This window comes from Ixodes scapularis, unplaced genomic scaffold (assembly GCF_016920785.2).
Source record: "Ixodes scapularis isolate PalLabHiFi unplaced genomic scaffold, ASM1692078v2 PGA_scaffold1__304_contigs__length_218370807, whole genome shotgun sequence".
Classification (NCBI taxonomy): Eukaryota; Metazoa; Arthropoda; class Arachnida; order Ixodida; family Ixodidae; genus Ixodes; species Ixodes scapularis.
Genome location: NW_024609846.1, coordinates 69,152,592 through 69,175,355, shown reverse-complemented (window position 1 = coordinate 69,175,355; position 22,764 = coordinate 69,152,592). Strand labels below are relative to the sequence as shown.

At 42.7% G+C, this 22,764-nt stretch overlaps 2 protein-coding genes across 2 annotated transcripts; both read left to right on the top strand.

The window, feature by feature from the left end:
• Nucleotides 1–1,984, top strand: LOC8051467 (cuticle protein 12.5-like). The gene is made up of 3 exons (XM_040222921.2): nt 1–81; nt 503–961; nt 1,891–1,984. The coding sequence occupies exons 1-2, from the start codon at nt 1–3 to the stop codon at nt 941–943; spliced, it is 522 nt and encodes a 173-aa protein (XP_040078855.1). The 3' UTR covers nt 944–961; nt 1,891–1,984.
• A 10,568-nt stretch (nt 1,985–12,552) lies between these two features.
• LOC115330808 (cuticle protein 64-like) lies at nt 12,553–13,447 on the top strand. Its single transcript, XM_040222920.1, has 2 exons — nt 12,553–12,561; nt 12,994–13,447. The coding sequence occupies exons 1-2, from the start codon at nt 12,553–12,555 to the stop codon at nt 13,420–13,422; spliced, it is 438 nt and encodes a 145-aa protein (XP_040078854.1). The 3' UTR covers nt 13,423–13,447.
• Nucleotides 13,448–22,764: the final 9,317 nt, after the last annotated feature.

The window sequence follows — 22,764 nt, the reverse complement described above, 5'->3', positions numbered from 1 at the left end:
ATGTATAAAAAGAGCGGCCAGTTGCTGTTTTTCACTACCATTTGTGCAGTCTCAGCTGAACAACAAACCATGATGTTCGCCGTAAGTATTCGTTTGCCACATTTCTGTGGCATATAAAAAGAGGTTGTTGTTTAATTAGTGATGTAAATCCCACTTGAATTCGGCTTCACAGCATTCAAGCACGAAAATGAAAACGTTTTACATTTCAGTGTGATTTCGATTTATAATATTTACAACAACAAATTACGTTTACAGCTATAAAAAGAAACAACCAACACCGTTTCATTAACCAATCGTTTTGATCAGAATAATAAAAGTGTTCTACCTGTTTGCTCGTGAAATGTCCTCACTGACAACCGATATTAAAACTGCTACAAAAGTCACTGTTGTGAAACAACAAAAAAGAATTTAGAAGGAACGTTTGATGTCAACCTTGCGGTTTGGTTAAATTCACTTGAAGTTTAGGCATATATTAAATTTTACTATAATTTTTTACTTCCAGTTCCGTGCCTCCCTTCTCGTGGCTGTGGCCAACTGCGCCTTTGCCGGCTACGCCAGTCCTTTGTACGGCTACAGCGCCCCGTTGGCAGCCTACCACGCCGCCCCAGTGTACAGCAGAGTCGTGGCCCCAGCCGTCACCGCCGTCCACCACGGAGCAGCTGTGTCCCACGTGTCGAGCGTGAGCAGCTACCGCAGCCAGCACCCCGTGGCCACCCCGGTCGCCCGCTACGCCTCCGTCCACACGGCACCGGCTGTGGCCACTGTCCACACCGTGCCTGCGGTTGCTAAGGTCGCCGCCTTCGCTGCCCCCGCGTTCTCCGCTGTCCACGCGGTCCCTACTCATGGCTACGGCCTCGGATACGGCTACGGCCTGGGAACTTACGGACTCCGTTATGGTCATGGCCTGAGTGCCTATGGATATGGTCTTGGGCACACTTGGTGATTTCAAGTCATGTGAAAGGCAAGTTATTGATCATTTGTCCACGAATTGACTAAAGAAAAACTCTTTTAAATACTAAAAGTCACTGTAAGACTTTTTTTCTTCTGTTCGTGCTCTACAATAGTTAGCAAAGTGCTTGGAATAGTCTAAGATACACAGCGTCCCTTACTCGCATTTTTTTTCCCGTTTTGCTCTCTATTTGGGCATGAGCTCAATACGAAGGGTCGGTAATTCTCCATCTAGAATGATGCAAAAAAATTGCCGCTCACTGGAACGCATGCAAAATCAAATTTATCTTTCGCTTTAAACAATATGTATTAAGCGGATATTATTTTATATTACGTTGTTTTTTTATTATTATATTGCGAGTTAAGAGGATTGCAAGCAAACACAGTAACTCCATGGAGCTCACGTTAACTCGCTATACAAACCGAATCCCTAAATCACCGAGCTTTGCCGTAACTTCCCCAGCACTCTTGTTGATTTCGACATAAAACGTTACACGCAATTTTGCAAGCCTCAATGCCTAGTCTCTAATCTTGTGAATGCTTACCACAGTAAAGGCCGGTTCTCACATGCAGCGAAGCGCTGATGTAGCGCTCCTCACGTGCCGTCAGCTACTTATCGTCTGCCATGACCAACAGTTTTGACGGTGCGATACAAAGCTGGTGAATGCTCCCGTCAGCACGCGCTTTGCGCGAAGTCAGCGCTATGCTTGTAGCGCTCCGCTGCATGTGTGAACAGGCCTTTAAGCAGTCGACACGTATACGGAAGCACATTGCATCAACAGCGAAATAATTGTCTGCGATTACGGCCCCGCAACACTAGACGACCTCGATCCATTTCGTGTCTGATGAAATTGTATTGTCATTAGACAATTCGCGCACTTTGTAGAACCATAAAGTATAAATTGCTTTTTTTTATAATTTCATTTGTCTTTATGCCCACAGAAATGGAACAACTGCATGCTAGTGGACAAGAAGCAAGTACAACTCGGAAGAGCTTTGCCGACTTGACCTAATAAAAGAAATAATTGCGGGGACACATTTGGTGTTATTGTATGTTTCCGAATTTTACACTTAACCATTGCCCCTATTTGTTTAGAAACATTTATTTCTAAGGAAATTTCATTAGAGAGAGTTTCGAACAGATATGTACAAATTACTCAAAAAAGGTAGTTAAGTTAAGTTACTGAGTATCGACGCCAAAAGTAATTGGAGTAGAGTAGAAATTACGCATTTGTAATAGTAATTGAGTAAACTACTAACTACTGTAAAAAGTAGCGAGTTACTTTGAAGTTACTATCGAAGTTACTTTTTTTATATTTTTGTGGTAGCAAAATGAACAGCAGTTTTGATCAATGAAAAACCCTGCGAGCCTAAAATTAATGCAGTCTATTTATGGCGTGCGTTTTCGCCAAAATAGTTTATTCGCTCGCAGAAGCAATGGACTTTCAAAGTTCTTGATAGGAGAATTTTCCCTTTTTCCTTTTAAAGACGTCCCTAGCCAAGCTAAAAAGACGTTCCACCGACGGGCTGGATGGAACGGCAGCGTTAAATTTTAGAAACAGGCTGTGCAGGGTCGGGTAAGCAGGTGTCCGCATCCCAGGTGTCCATGACGAAACATGTGAGGTTTGCCTCGGGCAGAGTGTCTTTTATAGCAAACTGTCCCCCTTTTTTCTTTTTTCTTCGTCAAGTTAAGATTGTTATGACTGGCCCCTCTTTATTCCGACGTCGTTCTGAGAGTACGCTGAGCGAGTGCACCAGACCGTCAAGGGTTCAAGTCTCGCGCCACGACGATGAGATCATCCGGACGACTGCGCGTCCCGTTGTAGTGCTAGTGCTACACTACTGAAAAAAAAATTGTGTTGGTTTAACAGAAGATGAACCGAAGTATACTTCGCCGCTGACGCCGGGTCCAACAAAAGGATCTCCCAAGGGTAACTCGCAATCCTCGCCGGCGACTACAATGTTCTGACGCGCCTGACACGCCTGACAAGTAAATCGTTTTTAACAAAGAGGAGGTCTCTCAGGCATGGATGGTCGGAAGGACGCGAAGGATTACGTGAACAAGCATCGTCGCTCGTATACAGTTGCAGCTGGAAGCGGGAACGTGCTCCCATGAACGGATTATCCTTACCAGGGTTTGTGCGCGGGGGAGTCCGGCTTTGCAAAGGCGTATGCGCTGACGACAAGGCGACCATGGGAACAGGCGCCCAGCTGCGAGGTCATTCCAGTGGCGCCTCCAGCGGGACCTACCGCTTGAGTCAGAACTCACTAAAGACAGACAAAACGAAAACAACAACTCTAGGAGTGTCCCCGTCTTTCACGGTTGCGGCTGAAAACGCGGAGCCTGCGTGCATTACCGGATTAGGTCAATACCCGACCAAGGCTTGTTAAGCATCTCTTCCTGCGTTCGTGCGTGCCGGTGTTATGTTTTGGCTGCTCGTCGCCACCTTGGCCCAAGAACGCCTTCCCGAACAAGGGGGCCCTTGTTCGGGAATGCCACTTCATATGCCGGCGTCTTATTCATTTCTGCGCCCAAACTTTCGTGATGGGCAAAATTAGCACTATATAATTTCCTAAGTAGTTAGTACTTTGAGTAGAAGTTAAATGAAAAAAGTAGTTAAATTAAACTACTAATTACCCAAATCAAGTTGTAATTGAAAGTTACCAAGTTACTCGAAAAAGTAGTTAAACTACAGTAGTTTGAGTAGAGTAGTTGAACTACGTCCAAGTCTGGTTTCGAATAACTTCTAAATAGGCTTTGAAGAGGACATATAACGTAATATACGGGCCCTCTCGACACCTCCCAGTTTACAAAGCCGTAATGCTGATAGAGTTGTGGTCATCAGCGAAGACCAATGCTGGTCACAAATTGGATGCAATGATTGCGTCAACGTTCGGCTCAAACTTGACTCGAAGCCGAGCGCTGAGGCACCACTTGTTTCCAATCTGTGTCCAGCGTTGGCATTCGCTGGGGACGTAAAAATCTCAGCACTACGGCCTCGTCTTCCAGGCGGTGTTAATCGTCTTGAATATAAAATTTCTGCAGGATGGCTTGGACATTATCTCAGAGTGGTGCATCATGTGGTTAATAAAACGTATTAACCAGACAGAAACTAAAATATTCACCACAAAACGATATTCCACTTCAGACACATACTTTATCGAAAAGGATGCTATGGAAAATGTTTCATCACTTAAATATCGTGAAGTTCATCTTTCATCTGATATTGCCTATTTTACATACGAAATAAGAAAAAAATAGCGCGGAGCACAGAACACTACAGCATGTGAAATGTCTCGTGTTCAGTGCTCCGTCTTATTTGTTTATTTTTTTTCGTGTGTAAATTTGACTCTTTCCAACACGCTCGATTTTTAATTAATGACATTGCTTGGCACATTCACTTTCAACTTATTACCAACAAAGTGTCGAAAACACTTGCCTTTCTCAAACGAACACTTTTCGAGGCAAACGAAGAAAAAAAACTCAATGCCTACACTGATCAAATCACATCGCAACTGGATTATACATCTGTCATATTGCGTCCTCGCCCATCATATCTCAAAGATAATATCCAACGCTGCAAAACAAAGTCGCTCGATTTACAGTTCGTGACTATCTCCGCTTTACCTTTGCAATCAGTAGAAAACATTGTTCAACTTATCTGCCTTAGCTGTTTAGCTTTTAGTGATGTTTTCTTCTATTTCTGACACACTATACATTGCCCCATTTAGACCACCTTTCTAAAATTAACCTGATATACGCACGAAATGACATGTTCCAAAATTAGACTTTTCTTGCCATTTCGGATTAGAACAGCTTTCTTAGAGAAATTGCCACCATCAGTGATAATCAGTCTTTTTTTGCCGCCCTTAAACGTGATGACGCATGACTATGTTAAGTTGGATTTCCATTTTCGTCTAGCCTTTATGCGCATATCCTTATGCGTCGCTTGCTTTTCATTGTTGTTTTTCTCAACTTATTGTACTATGTTCCAGCCTATGTAAAGCCAGTATTAGGGCCTTTAGAGTAGATAAAAGAAAATAAAAAAAAATAACTACTTCTACTGCGTGTCATGAGACCTACACTTATAATCTATAAATAAAATGACATCTACGAATATCTTACGAATATGTAAACCATGGGTTTCTTTCTTGTAATTTCAAATGGTCTACTAAAAAAACGCGAAATGGAAACAAATGCAGTCTGTGCATGTGGCATATACTGTCAGGAAGACATACCATAGCGGGCTAATGATCACAACCCGAATAATTATTTCAGATTTGCTAATGAATGTTTAATCATTCAACGTAAAGATACGACTCAAATTAGAACGTCGTGGAGCTTCCTCAGAAATCTCTAGCTAAATAAGTAAATTCTTGACGCTTGAAGCACGTTGGGAGCACGGGGGTGCACTAAAATTACCCGTAGTGCAAAAGGCGCATGGCTAGCATTGCGAAAATGCACATGATAACCTTATTATCCGTCTTTTCGCACCACCAGCCTTGCATTTGTTGCACAAGTGAGTGGACAGAATGAAAACGCCAATGCGTATGTTGCGAACATCTGGCCCCCAATAGGCGCTACATGTCTCCCGTCGTGGTTTGGATACCTGCCCGTTCTAGGTGCACGACTCGCCGAAGCGCTGTCGAAGGTAGCAAGTTAGCGCGTGATTTCGAAAGTCCGGCCTTCCGGCCTTCCTGCCTTCCTACCTCTCTCGCTTTGTGATTTTAGCGCGCGAGTGTTCCTAGTGGGAAGTCAACGAGCCCATGCGGGAGGCGGAACTTTTGAAAGATACGCCCTCCTGTTCTTGTTCTGTCAGAGACTTTACTCTAAAAAAAGGATGTGCGTCAACTCTCCCGTAATACACTCGGAGAGCCAATCACCGCAACTTAGGCGGGGGGGGGGGGGGGGGGCAATTCAGCGAATGACGATGCTGAAAGATATGTTTAGACCAAAAAAGGCAGTTTGAGTTGTGACATTAAGCAATGCAAACATCACGTTTTGCATTGCCTAATGTCGCAACTCAGACTGCGTTTTTCGCTCTAAACATATGTTTCGGCGTCGTCATTCGCTGAGCTTTCTCCATAAGTTGCGGTGACTGGCTTTCTGAGTCTAGTGCGGGAAAGTAGACGCACGGGCTTCTTTACAGTGCTGCCCCGTTTCGATGAGAAGACTCAGTGTCTGCTGGGCCCGGCAGAAGGCACGAATTAATCACCAAACGTCGCACCAGGCTCGACTTCAAAATCGCCGAATACAACAGGAGCTGCTTTAAGAAACATTTTCGTACGTCACAGTTCCAATGAAGCCTTGCTTTTGCTGCGGCATCAATTCCGCTTAGAGTTTGAATTTGGGGTACATGCTGGGTTGTCGTAGTTTCACTTCGGCAGGGCGTATTTATTCGGCTGATTGCCCAACATAGAAACAAAAAAAGAGATTTTTTGTATTTCTATTTTTCTGCGTTTGTAGAAATTATTGAATTTGTCAACTTAATTATACTGGAGTTCTCACTTCTCATAACGATGAACAAGAATATATAAAAAGTTTAGCTTTTAAGCGTTTAGTATATTCCAGCTTTAGTGAACGTGCTTCTAAACAAAACTTCTTTTTTTTATTTCATAAGCTAGGAAGTACAGGCTGCGAATTCACAGCCTCCACACTCTAAAAAAAGCCCACGCGTCTACTTTTCCGCGCAACATTCGAAGAACTAATCACCGTTACTTACAGAGGCAGCTCAGCTAATGGCGATGACGAAACATATGTTTAGACCAAACAACGCAGTCTGAGTTGTGTCATTAAGCAATGAAAGCGTGGCGTTTTGCATTGCTTAATGTCACAACTCAGACTGCGTTTTTTGGTCTAAACATATGTTTCGGCAACGTTATTTGCTGAGCTGCCTCCGTAAGTTTCGGTGATTGGGTCTCGAAGTAATGTGTGAGAAAGTAGGCGCACGAGCTTTTTTAGAGTGCAGTATCCTTTATCACTATATATTAAAGTATTTATTTAAAGCCCTGTTTTGCACTATATAGGCACGAACCTTACGCAAGAAGCCAAAAACAAAATGTACGTACCTTATGCTCGTTTTGACTAGGCTTCACCCTAAAGAAAGCCCGTGCGTCTATTTTTCCGCACAAAACTCGGAGAGCCAATCACCGCAACTTAGGGTCGGCAGCTCAGCGAATGTCGATGCCGAAACATGTTTGACCAAAAAACGAGGTCTGATTTCTGACGTTAAGCAATGCGAAACGTCACGCTTGCGTTGCTTAATGTCACAACTCAGACTGCGTTTCTTAGTCTAAACATATGTTTCGGCGTCGTCAATCGCTGAGCTGCGAGTTGTGGTGATTGGCTCTCCGAGTGTTGTGCGGGAAAGTAGAGGCGCGGAATTTTTTTTTAGAGCGTACAATAATGGTTTGTTACAGTGACGATGTAAAATGACAAATTTTAATGTAATTAAATATATTTCTTCCTCATAGAAAAGCCAGTGGCAGTAACAATTCATTTCTTCAGACTTACACCTACAAAAAAGTCAATATATATATTCAACTTTTTGGCGATATCAATAAATTCTGTCAACGCAGTTTCAGCACCGTTCCATATTGAAAATGTGTGATCTTGTGACTGCAAGTTTTAATCTTTGATGGCCACCCAGTAGGGCTGTGCGAATAGTGGTTAGAATCGAATAGCACAGAGTTATTGCTAGCTTCTGCTCTGTATAAAGAACCCGTCGTCTTGGCTTTCCTTTACACTGTCGAGGCTATGACTGACGCACCGCTATTCCATTTGAACCACTACTCGCACAACCCTCTAACCCACTGCTAACAAAATGTTTCATTACTTTATAAATGTTTAATAAAACATGGCCGCTACACGTGATAACCGAGCTCATGAGCGTAAACTACCAGACTGTAGCTAGACGGGTAGAAAATAGGCCCCTATTGAAAATAAGCGAATTTTATTGTTTGATTTTTTAATACACATATCGGAAGTTATATAATAAGGCATATTTAAGATATTACAGCATCTTATATGTTGCCATGTGTTTATTGGACTAATTGATCAAAATATCTTTTGTCCTGGGGATATAAGGGCATTTGCCTTCAAATTACCTTTTTGGTCGCAATTGCTGCTCAGATTCTGCGTCCATCTGATAGTGATTGTGCGGGCCCATAACGTTGTCTTTAATGAATCCTTTTTGCTTCATCCATCGAATTTATGACCTCAGTTTATTTAACGATTCCGATGCAATTCCCAGTAAAACACAAGTCTCACATGGATGGTAAATGTTATAAAAGGATTGATTTGTCTAATATATTATTTCGCACATACCATCTGATAAACGTACTGAAAGCTGTAGTTCCCTGAGCATCACATATAGTGCCAATAGTCACTATCTACATAGCATCTTACAGGTATGGCGGTCTATACGGCGATCAAATGTTCCACAATGCTCCTTTGGCGCATCGACATGCAAGGAGGAACACGCCAATCAAAGAAAAAAATATAAAACAAGAAAGAAACCAGCGATGAGAAGGCAACCAAGCGCGCCGTGATTGGTTGAAAGGGGGGGGGGGGGGGGGACAAAAGCAGATAAACCTGTTTCAAAGATAAACAAACGCACAATGTGCGCAAGGATCAGACGAACTTGCACGTCATATAGAAAAATGTCTGGCTCGAAAGCACTATCTGCGGAGGAAATAAGCATCAGAAATAACATGCGTCACTCCTGATCACCACGCGTTTTCGAGAAAAACCGTTATTTGTTACTCGTCATTCGCTTCACGCCCTGTGCATGTTTTACCAATTGTCCAACCACATTCTCTATAACGTAGTAGATAAGCAGGCGTCTTGATAGTTACTTTTTTATCTTTAAAATGTTCCATTGGAGGTTTGCACAGAGCATTGTATGTTTGAGTTGAAAAAACTAATTTTATAGAAATATAGATGTCCTCAAGCTTTGTTTTGAAACGGCCAAATGTGCTAACCAGCGGTTTTTTTTTAAGTTTAGTTATTTCAACTATATATGGTGCTGTAACGGTGACTTGGGATCTAATTCATTTTTTATAATTAAACTGCTGACAATTGCTAGTTAGGTGGGAGTTCAGTTCGATCAACCTTTGTAAGTAAAAGAAAACTCGCATATACGCCAGAAAATTCGCAAATAGGGACTTGTCCTTCGGATGAATCTGAACAAGTACGTGCGAAGAGTATCGCAATAAGTCTTTTATACTCTAATGGAAGGAATAGAACATTCTAGAAGTCGACAGTGTGAAGACAGGTATTAAATGAAGTAGCTTTAGGTTCCCGACACAAGTAGTAAACAAACCGACTCCTGGAAGGCAAATTGCTCGGTCCCGCACACAGACAACTATACCGCTGACGTTACGTTTTCCGAGTTCATATTGTTGGCATAAAGTGGATCGGTCTCAGAAGCACCGTTCTCGAAAAAGTAACACCACTCTAAGACGAATCAAAGTGACACAAAGGTTTGTTTTCAACCTTCACCCTCATGCGTCTGAAGTAAAAAAATATATATATTATCGGTGTTCGAAAAGGGCCCACTGGGTGATTTAGAGAAAGTAAAGCACAGTCGTTCAAGTATTGGCCTTCAGTGCTTATTCGACAATGACATGAACAATGATTATTTGACGACGACAAGTCTGAATTCCGATTTTACGGCGCAGAGGCATGTTCATCTCAAATATTAGTATAAATAAACAATTAACATGTCCAGGCATTACATATACCCATCTGTCGTTTGTATATTTTCATAGTAATATCGTTGACATTTTTAATTAAGACCCCGTGTCGTTCAAGGGCGGCGTTCCCCCGCTTGTTATAAAATCTTTTGCAGCTTTGTGTTCTATATATTTGTGTACTGCACAATAAATAAATAAATAACATTGTGAAAGGTACGAAAAACAAACTTTCTGCAAAATAACACTGTTCTAAAATTTTTAAGTGTGATAATATATTGATACATGCAACTCCTTTTTGTCTTATTTGTGACTTCCTTACAAAGTAAATATATGAGTTATTTCTCGTACAAGGGTTTCATTCTGCGTAAAGAAACAAGCAAAACCGACAGAAGAGCTTTCTTGAAAATATAAAAGAAATGGGACGAAAAGACAAGTCAGAGGGCTGGGGGAACGCCGACATGAAGACAAGGTTGTGTCCTCCTGGAATCCCACATTGAAGGCTCGGTGAAACTCCGAGGCACAACGGGGACGCCGTGGCGATCGGCGAACATTCGGTACCTCGGAGAAAACCGTAAAAAGTAACTGCGAAAAAAAAAAGAAAAGAAGCTTTTTAAGCAGCTCATTTAAGACAAGCATGTTACAAAACAAATCTTCCGCGAAAAAACAATTTTTTTTCTAGCAATATTTACGCCGCAGGACGTAATTTAGTCGGAGTCACAACTTTCCCCACACTTGAAACTCCTGCTCTTTCGACGCGCGCGGAGTGGATGCTATAGCCAGCCGGCAACGGCCAGGCGGCGCCAGCAGGGTGAGAGCGCACGGTTATACCCTGTCTCGTTGTAACTTGGCAAAGGGTGAACGATAAGCCCGAGATTGCGTGCCGGAGGCTTCGAAATGCGCGACGTATACGAGCGCAACGCACACATATTGGGCATAAAAGCCTCATACTTCTCCGGAGTTAATGCGCGCTCCGGTGATACGCAGTCACGTTCCGATTGGCCCGCCAGGGCCGTAGCTTCCGCTCTACTGGCACGTTACGTGATCACGGCTTCCTGGGACACTCAGTATTTCTTGCTTCAGACACTAGGCTAAGCGACGCCACCAGAGTAAAAGCTCACGTTTGAACAATGCAGCCGCCACTCCCAGGGGTGCTCAATATTTCTTGCTTCAGTCGCTAGATGGCGCCAAACCAAACAGCATTGCAGGTGCCTATACGTCACTCCGTGACGTATAGCAGCCACTCTGTGACGTTTAATACCAACAGTGGGGCGCGCGATTTAAAACGGACGAAATAGCAACAACTAAAATGAGTCTCGCGCAATAAATATTGCTGTAAAAAATTTCATTTTTTGCAGAAAAATTTGCTTTATGACATGCTTGTCCCAATTAGGCTGTTTAAAAATACGCTTTGTTTTTTCTTAGCAGTTACCCTTTAAGACGGCTGCCTCGCGGAAGAAGAAAATTGCGACTTCTACTACCGTCACCAACAGCAGAGCACCGACCCCGCTTGAAACACCTGAGAACGAACAGGTGACGTGAAATGTTTTGCACTACCCACTGTTGAACAAATTTTGACCCCAATTTCATGTTCTGCTCGTGTTCCGTAATAGCGTTATGAGTGAGCATTTCTCCCTATATATATTTTTACATTCTTCCTGGTTTTTGAGATCTCCTAAGTATGGCGATAACTCACTCTGCTGGCTCTAAGTAGTCTAGAGCGGTACTGTTAAATGTATAAAACAATTAAGAGCGTGCCACAATTTCCTTTCTAAGCGCACCATTACAGCAAATACATCAGTGGAGGACCTACAGATACCCGTTTCTTTTAACCCAATTATAAACGTAGCTATCTGTTATACCTTGTTGAATTATATTTTTATTAATACTATGAAGTTTCTGTAATTACAGTCGTCTTTTTAAGGTTTATGGTAAATTGTTGTCATAATGCCCTGTGCGCGGCTAATGATAATTGTGCAACAAGTGCAATGCATGTACCAAGTCCCTGAACATGTACCTCAGTAGGAAAGTATTTCCTAAACTCTCCTCGAAGTGCGGGGTTTCAAAAATTTCCACCAAACAACTTGTTAGTTCTATGCATCGTGCGTATGAAGGCACTTAACAGTGATTAAAGATGTTTCAGTTCCCATGCGATGAAAAAAGTCCGCGTGCATGGCAAAGTTGACATCCCTCGCAGATCCCTCGCAATTACACGGGATTCGGAACCGCAAGCCTAATTCTTCGTTCTATATCTTTAGACAACTCTCGAAAAATTGAGTTGGTTTACATACTGATCATCGTTCCAAGCATGTCTCACGGCGTAAATAAAGCGGTATATTTTCAGACAAATCGTAGTCTGGGAATACACAACTCCTAGCAAGGCACTTAACAAAATATAGTCAGTGTCCCCTTTTGAGGACGACCCGCAAAAAGAAAAATCGCAAAGTATTTGTTTTGTTTCTTCAAATGTATAGCATGTTTCAAACGTCATGTGTTTCCGTTATATTTTCTGAATTCCTCTGTACTCTATGTAGTACGTGCAAAGCACCTCCGCAGACCGCTTCTTCCGATTAAGCAGCTGTGCACGTTCACTTGCCCGTCACGTCCAGTTCCGAGAAAATGTCAGCACTCCTCTTTTATCGGCGTTGCTCAGATTACTGAGCTTGACTACGGCTAAATCAACATGGATCAGGCAAGGCCCACGTTAAAACAATCTTCGCGCGTGATCTAAACACGCATACTTTTACCCTGCAAAAGGTGCACCTGGGTGTTATTTGATAGCAAGCTCGCCCCGCCTAGTTGGTCTTCCCCTTCCCCTTCCCTTTCTGAGCGAATTAGATGTATAAAAAGAGCGGCGACTTGCTGTTTTTCACTACCATTTGTGCAGTCCCAGCTGAACTACAAACCATCATGTTTGCCGTAAGTATTCGTTTCCTACATTTCAGGCGCATATAAAAAGATCTTGCTGCTTAATTAGTGAGGTAAATCTCACTTCAATTCGGCTTCACAGCATTCAAGTACGGAAATAAAAACGCTTTATAATTCAGTGTTATTGCGATTTATAATATTTACAACAACAAATTACGTTTACAGCTATAAAAGGAACAACCACCACCATTTCATAAACCAATCGTTTTTATCAGAATAACAAAAGTGTTCTACCTGTTTGCTTGTGAAATGTCCTCACTGATAACCGATATTAAAACTGCTGCAAAAGTCACTGATTTTTAGACGGTTTGTCGTAAACAAAAAGAAATTAGAAGGAACGTTCGATGACATCCTTCCGGCTTGGTTGAACTCACTTAAAGTTTAAAGATATATTAAATTTTAATATATTTTTTCTACTTACAGTTCCGTGCCTCCCTTCTCGTGGCTGTGGCCAGCTGCGCCTTTGCTGGCTACGCCAGTCCCTTGTACGGCTACAGGGCCTACCACGCCGCCCCAGTGTACAGCAGGATCGTCGCCCCAGCCGTCACCGCCGTCCACCACGGAGCCGCCGTGTCCCACGTGTCGAGCGTGAGCAGCTACCGCAGCCAGCACCCTGTGGCCACCCCGGTCGCCCGCTACGCCTCCGTCCACACGGCCCCGGCTGTGGCCACTGTCCACACCGTGCCGGCCATCGCCAAGGTTGCCTCCTACGCTGCCCCGGCGTTCTCAGCTGTCCACGCGGTCCCAACTTACGGCTACGGCCTCGGATACGGCTACGGTCTGGGCACCTACGGACTTCGCTACGGTCACGGCCTGAGCACCTATGGCTACGGACTCGGCTACCATCTGTAAACACAATATTTTATTTATAAAACTGCTATTATTAAAGTTTCTGGTTCACAAATAATGCTGAGTTTCTAAATCAACACTAAGACCAAATGCAGAATTTCAACGTATGCTAAACCACTGAGACTATGGAGCAGTGGCTTACGAACTTCGCTTGGTAATTTAAAGTCATGTGAAAGGCAAGTTATTGATAGTTTGTTTACTCCCGAGCACGAATCAACTAAAGAATTACAGTTTTAAAAATTAAAATCGCAGTAAGATTTTTTTTTTGTTTCTCATGGTGCTCTACGATAGTTAGCAATGTGCTTGAAATAGCCGCAGAAAAACAGTCCTCACTTGCATTTTATTTTTCCGTGTAGTTCTTGTTGCGAAAGGCCCCAGGAAACGACCTTCCCTGTCCAATCCGATCGGCACCGGTGAACGCCTTGAGTATCGTCGCCACGTGGCTCCGGTCAGCTGTACCCAAAAACGAAGCGATAGGCGACTTGGGGTTGCCAACGCACCTTGGTGCGAGGGGATCATCGAGTTGACCGACGCGTTTTTACTTCCGGCCCCTCTCCTTGCTGCTTTTGTGTCGTCTTGATGCATGGCGCCATCAACGTATTGAGACGCCCTGGACAAAGGAGGCGGCTTTGCGCCCTTTTTCCCAGTTTAAAGCGCTAATGGGATTATCTCCTTAGCGCGCGAGAACCAAGCATCTGCACCTGGGGGTAATTATTTCTTTGCCCCATCCGGACTTGACGGCGCCGGCGACCGACCAAGGACAGCAGGCTCTCGGCGTGCGTGACGCGTGGCAGTATGTGAGGGAGAGGAAAGGGGCGTGCCTGAACGTGACGAAGACTGACCACGCCGTTTTGGTCAAGGCAGGGACGATAGGGATACTAGGGATATAGGGAAATGTGACATTATAAAAAGAGCAGCAGGCGACTGCTAATTGCGTGTTCTCTGGTGTTCTCCGGACCAGACTTGTACACGTTACTGAAAAATAGTAAGGAATTACATTCACAATTACTCAAGGTTAAATTGTAATTTATTACAATTACAATTACCCTTCCATAAAAGTAAGTGACCGTTACCCCAAAAAGTAATCCGTTACTTTCCTGGCGTTACTTTCAACATTATTGTCTTCAATTAAGAAACAAAAGGAAGGGGGTTATTGAAGTTCTTATTGTTGCAACCTGCTTCATTTAATGACCTTGAGTATTTTGAGCAACAGCTGACTCTCGAAAGTCTCGTCAGACATTTTTCGTTATTTCTTACTCTGTAGGTCGACTGCACGCTGAACACCATTTGAACTCAGGCACTGGATGGGAGTGCCATATTGTGTCTCAAGAATGTTTTATGCTCTGCATTGAGCTTTTTCAGCAAAGCAATGGAAGTTCTATTTACCTCGAAGATAGAGCAATGCTTCCTCGTGGCAGCCGTTGCGTGATACTTGAGGGTTTTAGTAGATCGTTCCGATAGTTCCGCTGCCCCCCCCCCCCCCCCCCCCCTAACGATATGATGAATGCGCAAAGACGGCGGTGGTGTATCGGGTATCGCTATCGGAGTCATCGGACCGATCTACTAAAATTCTTCATTGTCGTAATCGCGAAGCTGTAGAAGTCACCATAAATCTAGCCAAAACTAGAATAAGAATTGATTTATGTCCATCTTATCATACCGGCATATATTACCAGACACTAGCAAAATATAGTTGTAACATCAAGGTTATAATTAAATAATAAATAAGGTTTGGCTCGATATTAATTTTCTTTTGGTTCTGAACAGGTCGAGCCTCGGTTGAGACGTTGGTGAATAAAAAAAAAGTTTCCAGCATATAAATATAAGTAATCGAAAAAAAGGCCTCTCATAACAACAATTAATTAGAACATCGGTTAAAACAAGGAAATGTAAATGCACGTTTGCCGTGTGTACCTTTCTCGGTGCCGTTCAAAAACGCACGGAGCACGAACCGACTGCGGTTTACTCCTGTGTTCTCCACATAGACGTCCGCTGATGCCACGGGCAGCGAAGGGCAGAGAACTAAGTAAGCCGTGCTATGGCCCCACTGAGGAGTTTCACTCTCTGCTCAAGCCCAGAATCTCAAGTCTAGGTCAGCCACCCTTATGTCTTATTTGTAAAAATATCTGCTTTAGATATATTGTGTCCTACTGTGGTAAAAACAGGAAGAAGAAGAAAGGAAGACTATTACCATTTTCGAAGTGCTCGCAAAAAACTGACTCACAAAAAGGGTGACTGAGGTGCAGATAACCTGGCTGGAATTAACAAATAAAGTGGGCCAACCCTAGAAGTTGGACTACAAAAAATAAGTAGCTTATAAAGCAAGGACATTAGGATGAAAGAATCAGAAAAAAATACATCCTGCTTTTTAAGAGAATGTAAGTGTGCAATAACACCTTCACATATTATCACATCTCCTTTAGTAGTTTTTAGGGTAGAGGGAGCGTTGGGGGGGGGGGGGGGGGGTGTCTCGTGTTGTGACATTATGAAAATGGTTGTAGTCACTCTAACTGAGAAGGACATTGTTAATTCTCGTCGGTGCACTCACCGCCTCGATCTTCTCGAAGAGGCACACAATAACTTGGTGTCCTCCTAGCCCCGTCTTCGATCGCAAAGAAAAAACAAAGGGAACGAAAAAAGCGGCCATAACTTGCCCCCCCCCCCCCTTTTTTTTTGTAGAAATGCTCATTTGGTTTTATTTACATTGTTGTTGGGGTCTAAAAAAATAGATTCAGGGTAAGGATGGCTAGTTGGGCTAGTTGGTCTTGCATCATGGTGTAATACACCAAAACAACAGGGACAAAAAACGAAGGGAGAACTAGACAGGACGCGGCGTAGATTCAGGGGCCTGGCGTCGCAAAAAAACGCCGTGCGGAACTGAAGAGTGCCAATCCTACCTTTGCGCTAATCAATTCGCGTGACAGTGTCACTGCGCTCGACTTTACCAAAATAAAAACATTTCTTTCTTTAGAAAGGGGGGGGGGGGGGTTTAAAAAAAACAAAAAAAACGTAACGGATTACAAGGAATCCGTTACGTAAAAAATGTAAGGGAATTACTTTAAAATTACTCTAGAAAATATGTAATTATTTCGTTACCAAATTACTGGTAAATGTAAGGGATTACAAGTAATTTCGTTACTTGTAACGGATTACGTACAAGTCTGCTCCGGACGATGTTGTAAACCTGTCAATATGTATATCTAAAAAGAGTTATGCGAGACACCCCTTCTGCTCCCTGCTCTTCCCCGAGTCCGGCGTCCTCATGAGGCCCTGCCCTGGCTCGGCTCCCTTCCGCAAACCAAGTACCCGGACAACCCCTCGGTCCCAACATTCTAGTTGGGAAGAGCGCAATACGAAGTTCCGTTAATTCTTCACGTAGCCCGGTGTAGAAATGTGTTGCTTAGTGCAACGCATTCAAAATCAAAAATATCTTTTGTCTTAAAGATAACACGAAACACTGCTATGCAAAGCCACTCGATTCATAGTTCATGACTTTCTCTGCTATACCAGTGCAACCATTATAAAACATCGATTTAACTTATCACCCTTTCATACAAAAAGGTATCTTGCCCGCGTATCATTTATTCAGAAACACTATCATAGTGTTTATATCACCTTTTTTAAATTAATCCTATATGCGCTCGAACAAACAAGTTTAATAATTACTTTACTTTGCTCTACCCTATGTAATACCACTAAGGCCTTTAGGGTAAATAAAACAAAAAATTAAATAAAGAAATACTTCCCATACGCATCTTGGGACCAACACTTGTAAATAAAATAACATCCATAAATATATTACAAATGTGTAAAGCTAGTTTTTTTTTTTTAATATTTATTGAAAAGCGCTGCGAACCGTAAACTAATGTGGTCTGTGCTGGCGGCGTAGACGGTCAGGGGAACATAATATAGCGGCCCAATCATCACAAATCCAATCTAAAACCTGAAGATAAACGCTTTTCTTTACCTCATGAACCACGGCATTTATCTACAGGTATTTACTTTAAAAGCAGCTTAGGCGCGGTAGGAGTTTTCTACAGGCCCCCAAATTTTGATTCTACTTGTACAGACACCCTAACCGAGATAGTTTCTAGTGTTACCAATGAATGTGTGGTACTTGGTGGCGATTTTAATCTGCCAGACTTGACATGGAGCGATGACGGGTGTGCCTGTAGAACAATGACTCGACTTATATTGATATGAAGTCCATGGTTGATAGTCTAGGTATTACCCAGCATGTACTTGTACTTACGCGCGGACAGAGCATGCTTGACTCTTTGTTGTGTAATCATCCCGACATTGTTAAACGAATCGATGTCATACCGAGCGTAAGCGACCATGACGCTTCGTTTTCAATCTGCACGTGTAAAGTCGACTACAGATAGAAAGGTGTTTTTGTATGACAGGGGAAATTATGAGGGCATTAGCTCCGAGCTTTCTATACTTCGTTTCAGCTTCGGTCCGAGCGCGGCCGATGTTATGAGCCGAAGGGCCAATCGAACAGCGAAAAAGGCACAACGTCTAGCGTGCTCCCTGCAGTTGATAGGGCCAGCCGGTATTCGCCATTTCTCTGTGGGTGCTCCTCGGCCGGCTAGTCTTATCAAGCGCAGAGAGCACGCCATGACGCTGCACTTTTTGCGGTATTTGATTGGCCCTTCGGCTCATAACATCGGCCGCGCTCGGACCGAAGCTGAAACGAGGTATTGTGGCTTTCTTTCGTTTAAATGCGTTGCTGAAGAAACAGATGTGCGCAACACAGAGAGTGATGAAGCTAACAGAGAAATGCATACCATGTATTGATGCATCAAAATTTAAAAAATAAAGCCAAACCATGGATTAACAGAAGCGTTATACGGTTAACAAAAAAACGAACGCGTGCACGGTACAAAAATAAAACGTCAGCAGTAAACCATGGGAAACTGAAAGAACTGACGACGAAATACAAAGTCACCGTGAAGAATGCAAAAGACGATTATCTACAACGGCTCGAAGGCAGAATGGAAAATAACAGTAATCAGTTCTGGGAGCTTATGAAACGTTCCGGCAATGACCAGATAAGAATACCTGACTTATTAGTAAATAACGAACCAATTACAGATGCCCGTCAGAAAGCTTGCGTCTTTAATGAATATTTTCTGTCGGTATTTTTGCCTGCGAACAATATAACGCCAGTAACGCTTGCAAACAGATACGATGATATGCCTCCAGTTGCGACTGGTGTCGAGGGAGTCCTAACGGCTACTAAACAATTTAGACGAAACTAAAGTGATTGGCCCTGATCAAACTTCACTTAGGGTTCTGAAGCGCTATGCTCACGCCATTGCCCCATATCTTTTTATAATCTTCAATCAGTCTTTGCTTGAGGGATCATTACCGAATGATTGGAAAGTAGCTCATGTAATACCAACACACAAGAAGGGGCCCAAAAAAGATGTTACACTACTTGAGCACATTTTGTATAGCCAGATAATGCAGCATCTTAGTTACCATAATTTTTTCATGGACTCTCAACATGGGTTTAGAAGAGGTTATTTTTGTGTCACGCAACTAATCGCGCTCTGTCATGATCTTGTCATGTCCGTAGATAAAGGTGAACAGACTGATTGTGTTTTTCTTGATTATAGGAAAGCGTTTGACACAGTGTCGCACTCGTTCTTAATTCACAAATGGAATTGTTTGAACATAGATATTAACGAACTAAAATGGATTCAGACATATTGAAGTGCGCGTTAGCAATCTGTCATTTTAAACGGCGAGGCGTCTCATTTTGTTGAAGTTACGTCCAGTGTACCACAGGGATCGGTTCTGGGGCCATTGTTATTCTTAATATTTATCAGCGATATTCATGACAATGTAACTTCCCAGCTGAGATTGTTTGCAGATGACTGCGCTGTGTATATGCGTATAAAGAACGGGGAGGGCTCCGGACAACTGCAGGCTGACCGAGATCGAATAGAAAATTTGGTGCGGTGAATGGGGGATTCAACTGAACGTAAAGAAATATGTTCATGTTAGCTTCACACGTAAAATTTTTTTTGATACACAGTATTATTTAAGCAATGAGCTAGTAACGAATGAGAATGAAGTAAAATGCCTCGGAGTCATTTTGTCATCCGACTGCACGTGGAATTCGCAGATTGATGATGTCATTACGAGGGCGGGTCGCGCACTCGGCTTTATCCAAAGAAACCTAAAAAAACGCTACACAAAAAAAACAACAAAAAAACTACCATATCTTGCCTATGTAAGGCCCCTTCTAGATTACGCATGCACTGTGTGGGACCCTTCCAAAAAAATTGCATTGATGGCTTGGAAATAAATACAAAATCGTGCCGCACTCTTCGTCCTGGGCAAGTACGACCGTCTAATCTCGTGAATGTCCGACATCGTCTGCTCATGGCCAGGCCTCGATCGTCCATCTCGTGGATTTTTTTTCTCGGGATCCCGCTCCCACCTTCTGTTTGCCGGAGTGCCCTCTTCCATATTCAAAAAGTTTCAACGCCTTCCGTTCATCTTTGGCTACGTGCCCGTTCTATGTGCACGAGAGGCCCAAGCGTTGTCGAAGGTTGCAACCTTTGCGGGTGCTTTCCAAACTCCAGCCTCCCTGCCGCTCTCGCCTTGCGCGAGTTTTCAGTGGGAAGGCAACGAGAGCATGCGAGAAGCTGGACTTTATAAAAGATACGCCCTCCGCCTCTTCTCCTGTGAAACTGTATAGCGGTTTTCTGCGTTTCGATGAGAAGGCTCAGCCTCAACTGGGTCCACAAGTGACGAATTAATCTCCAAACGTCTCACCGGGCGAAGCTCGACTATCGCCGACTACAACAGGAGCTGACATAAGAAACATTTCGGACGTCTCAGTTCAACTGAAGTCTTGCTTTTGCTGCGGCGTCAATTCAGCTTACACTTTTAATTCCGCGTAAATGCTCTGCTTATGTAGCTTCACTTAGGCAGGGTGTTTCGATTCGGCTTAGTGTCCAATATAGACCAACATTTTTGTATATATACATTTTTGTCGAAATTCCGGAAGTAGGCACCTCATTGTACTGACATTCTCAGAAAGAGAACACTGTATATAAAAAGTTTAGTTTTAACTTTTAAGTGTTATTACATCCCTCCCTTATTGAACGCGCATCTAAAGAGAACTTGTATTTTTTTTTTTATAACTAGGAATGTGCGGGCTGAGGAGTGCACTTTCCTAGCTATTGCACGTTTGTTTTAGTTGTATATATTTGCTGCTAAGTGCAGGTTTGTTTCAGTTGTATATATCTGCTGCTAAGTGCAAATTTGTTTCAGTTGTATATATTAAGGTATATATGTAATATCCCGTGTCTCATTAGGCACGAATCTTACGCCAGAAGGAAAGAAAATAAAAGTACGTACCATGCTTGTTATTACTATAGGCTTGTTTGTGGTCTCCTGTAGTTCGTTGTATCAGTCTTAATGGTGAAGAATTTTTGGGAGAATATAAATAACAATATCGTTCAAGGCTAATAACATTAGATGCCTAGAACGAAACATGGCGGCTACACGTGATATTCCAGTTCATAGGCGTAGACTCCCAGATAATAAGTAAAGGTGTTGACTGGTAGGTCACTATTGAAAATAACCTAATTTTTTTCTTTGATTATCTTAATACACATATCAGAAGTTGTACAATAAGGCATACATAAGTTCTTACAGGATATTATATATTGTCATGTGTTTATTGGCCAATTTGATTTTGTCTCCTGAGGGTTTGAGGGGCATTTGTTTCCAAATTACATTTTTGATACCACGCGCTGCTCGGATTCTACACGCATCATACAGTAATTGTCGGAGCCCCTAATGTCGACTCTGATGAATCCCCTTTGCTTGATTCGTAGACTTTATGACTCAGTTCATCTAGCGGTTCTCCTCCATCATCAATTTTTGCTTAATATCAGTAGAAAATAATTATTTAATTAGCTTTCAGCGAGTTTCTCAGCGAAAAACAAACCAAAGAATGTATTCATCTATGTAAGTACCCCTCGACCAGAAAGCAAAAGCTTTGAAGTGAAGAGGGCTTTGCACACTCGTAGTCGAAAGAATCTCTCGGTGAATGTTGTCCAAAAATGCACAAAGCTTCAACCCTGAGGCACAAAAGGGAGGTGTGGCCCAATTTTGTGGCCATTCTTGACCTGCGGCTACCCGCTCGAACCTTTCAAGGAAGGGATCCAAGACGTTCGTTTTCTCGGAAAACCGACCTTGTCTCCATGTCGGCGTTCAAGCGGTCGTCTAGCTTCTTTTCTTTTTTTCGTCCCATTTGAGCCGACCCTATTTAATTTTTTTTCGACAGTGCCGTTTGCTTTATTTTGCTAGTTTATTTACCGTTCTTCACACAAGAAGTCGGCGCCTGCTGCAGACTTGAATGACAGACTGAAATTGATGATATTCAACGAAAAACATAAAGTTTTCACCGTTACTTTCCAAAACGTCCTCAAGCCATCACCAGCAAAATTTTGGAGACAACTATCACCGAAAAAACACTCTGTCAGCTGTCTTTCCGTATCTGATAGCACCACAATGTTCGAATCTAATAGAACACATTTTTTAAGCACATCATTAGCCACTTAGAGCTCAACAGATTTTTTTCGTCCCAACCAACATGGCTTTCGTAAAGGTCTGTCCACCACGACCCAGCTTATTGAAACGATTCATGAATTTAGTGCCTCTCTTAACCGTACCGGGCAAATTGATGTATTGTTTCTTGATCTATCTAAAGCATTTGGCAAGGTGTCTCGCATTAAGTTGCTTGTAAAACTACAGTCCATCTTGAGAAATTATCATATAATTAACTGGCTAACGAGGCTACCTAGAATCACGATCCCAATTTGTTGAAATTGGCGGTTCGCGATCTTCATATGTTTCGGTAATATCAGACGTTTCACAAGGTTCCGTCCTTAGACCTCTCTTATTCATGATTTTCATTAATGACATTACTCGTAACATTCCAGTGAAATTACGCTTTTTTGCCGATGACGCCATATTGTACACTGAAGTCCATGATGTAAATGACCAAGTATAACATAATACTTTTCTTCGCAAAATTCAGACTTGGTGCTCCACCTGGCGAATGTCATTAAACCTCATTAAAAGTGTCTACATGCACATTACTCGCAAACGCAACCTTCTAACCTATCAATACGCATTGGAGAGTTCCATCCCTTCAGAAGTCGTGTCCTATAAGTACCTTGGAGTTCTAATTAGTAACAATTTACTTTGGAATACTCATGTTAACTACATAGTGCGTAAGCCACTGTCAAAACTATGGTACTTGCGTCGAAATTTCGAAAAAGCTAGCGTGGATATTAAACTGACCGCTTACAA

Coding starts and splice junctions, on each gene's coding strand:
- LOC8051467 (XM_040222921.2), top strand. CDS start 1: ATGTATAAAAAGAGCGGCCAGTTGCTGTTTTTCACTACCATTTGTGCA. Junction 82..502: donor AACAAACCATGATGTTCGCC/GTAAGTATTCGT, acceptor TTTTACTTCCAG/TTCCGTGCCTCCCTTCTCGT.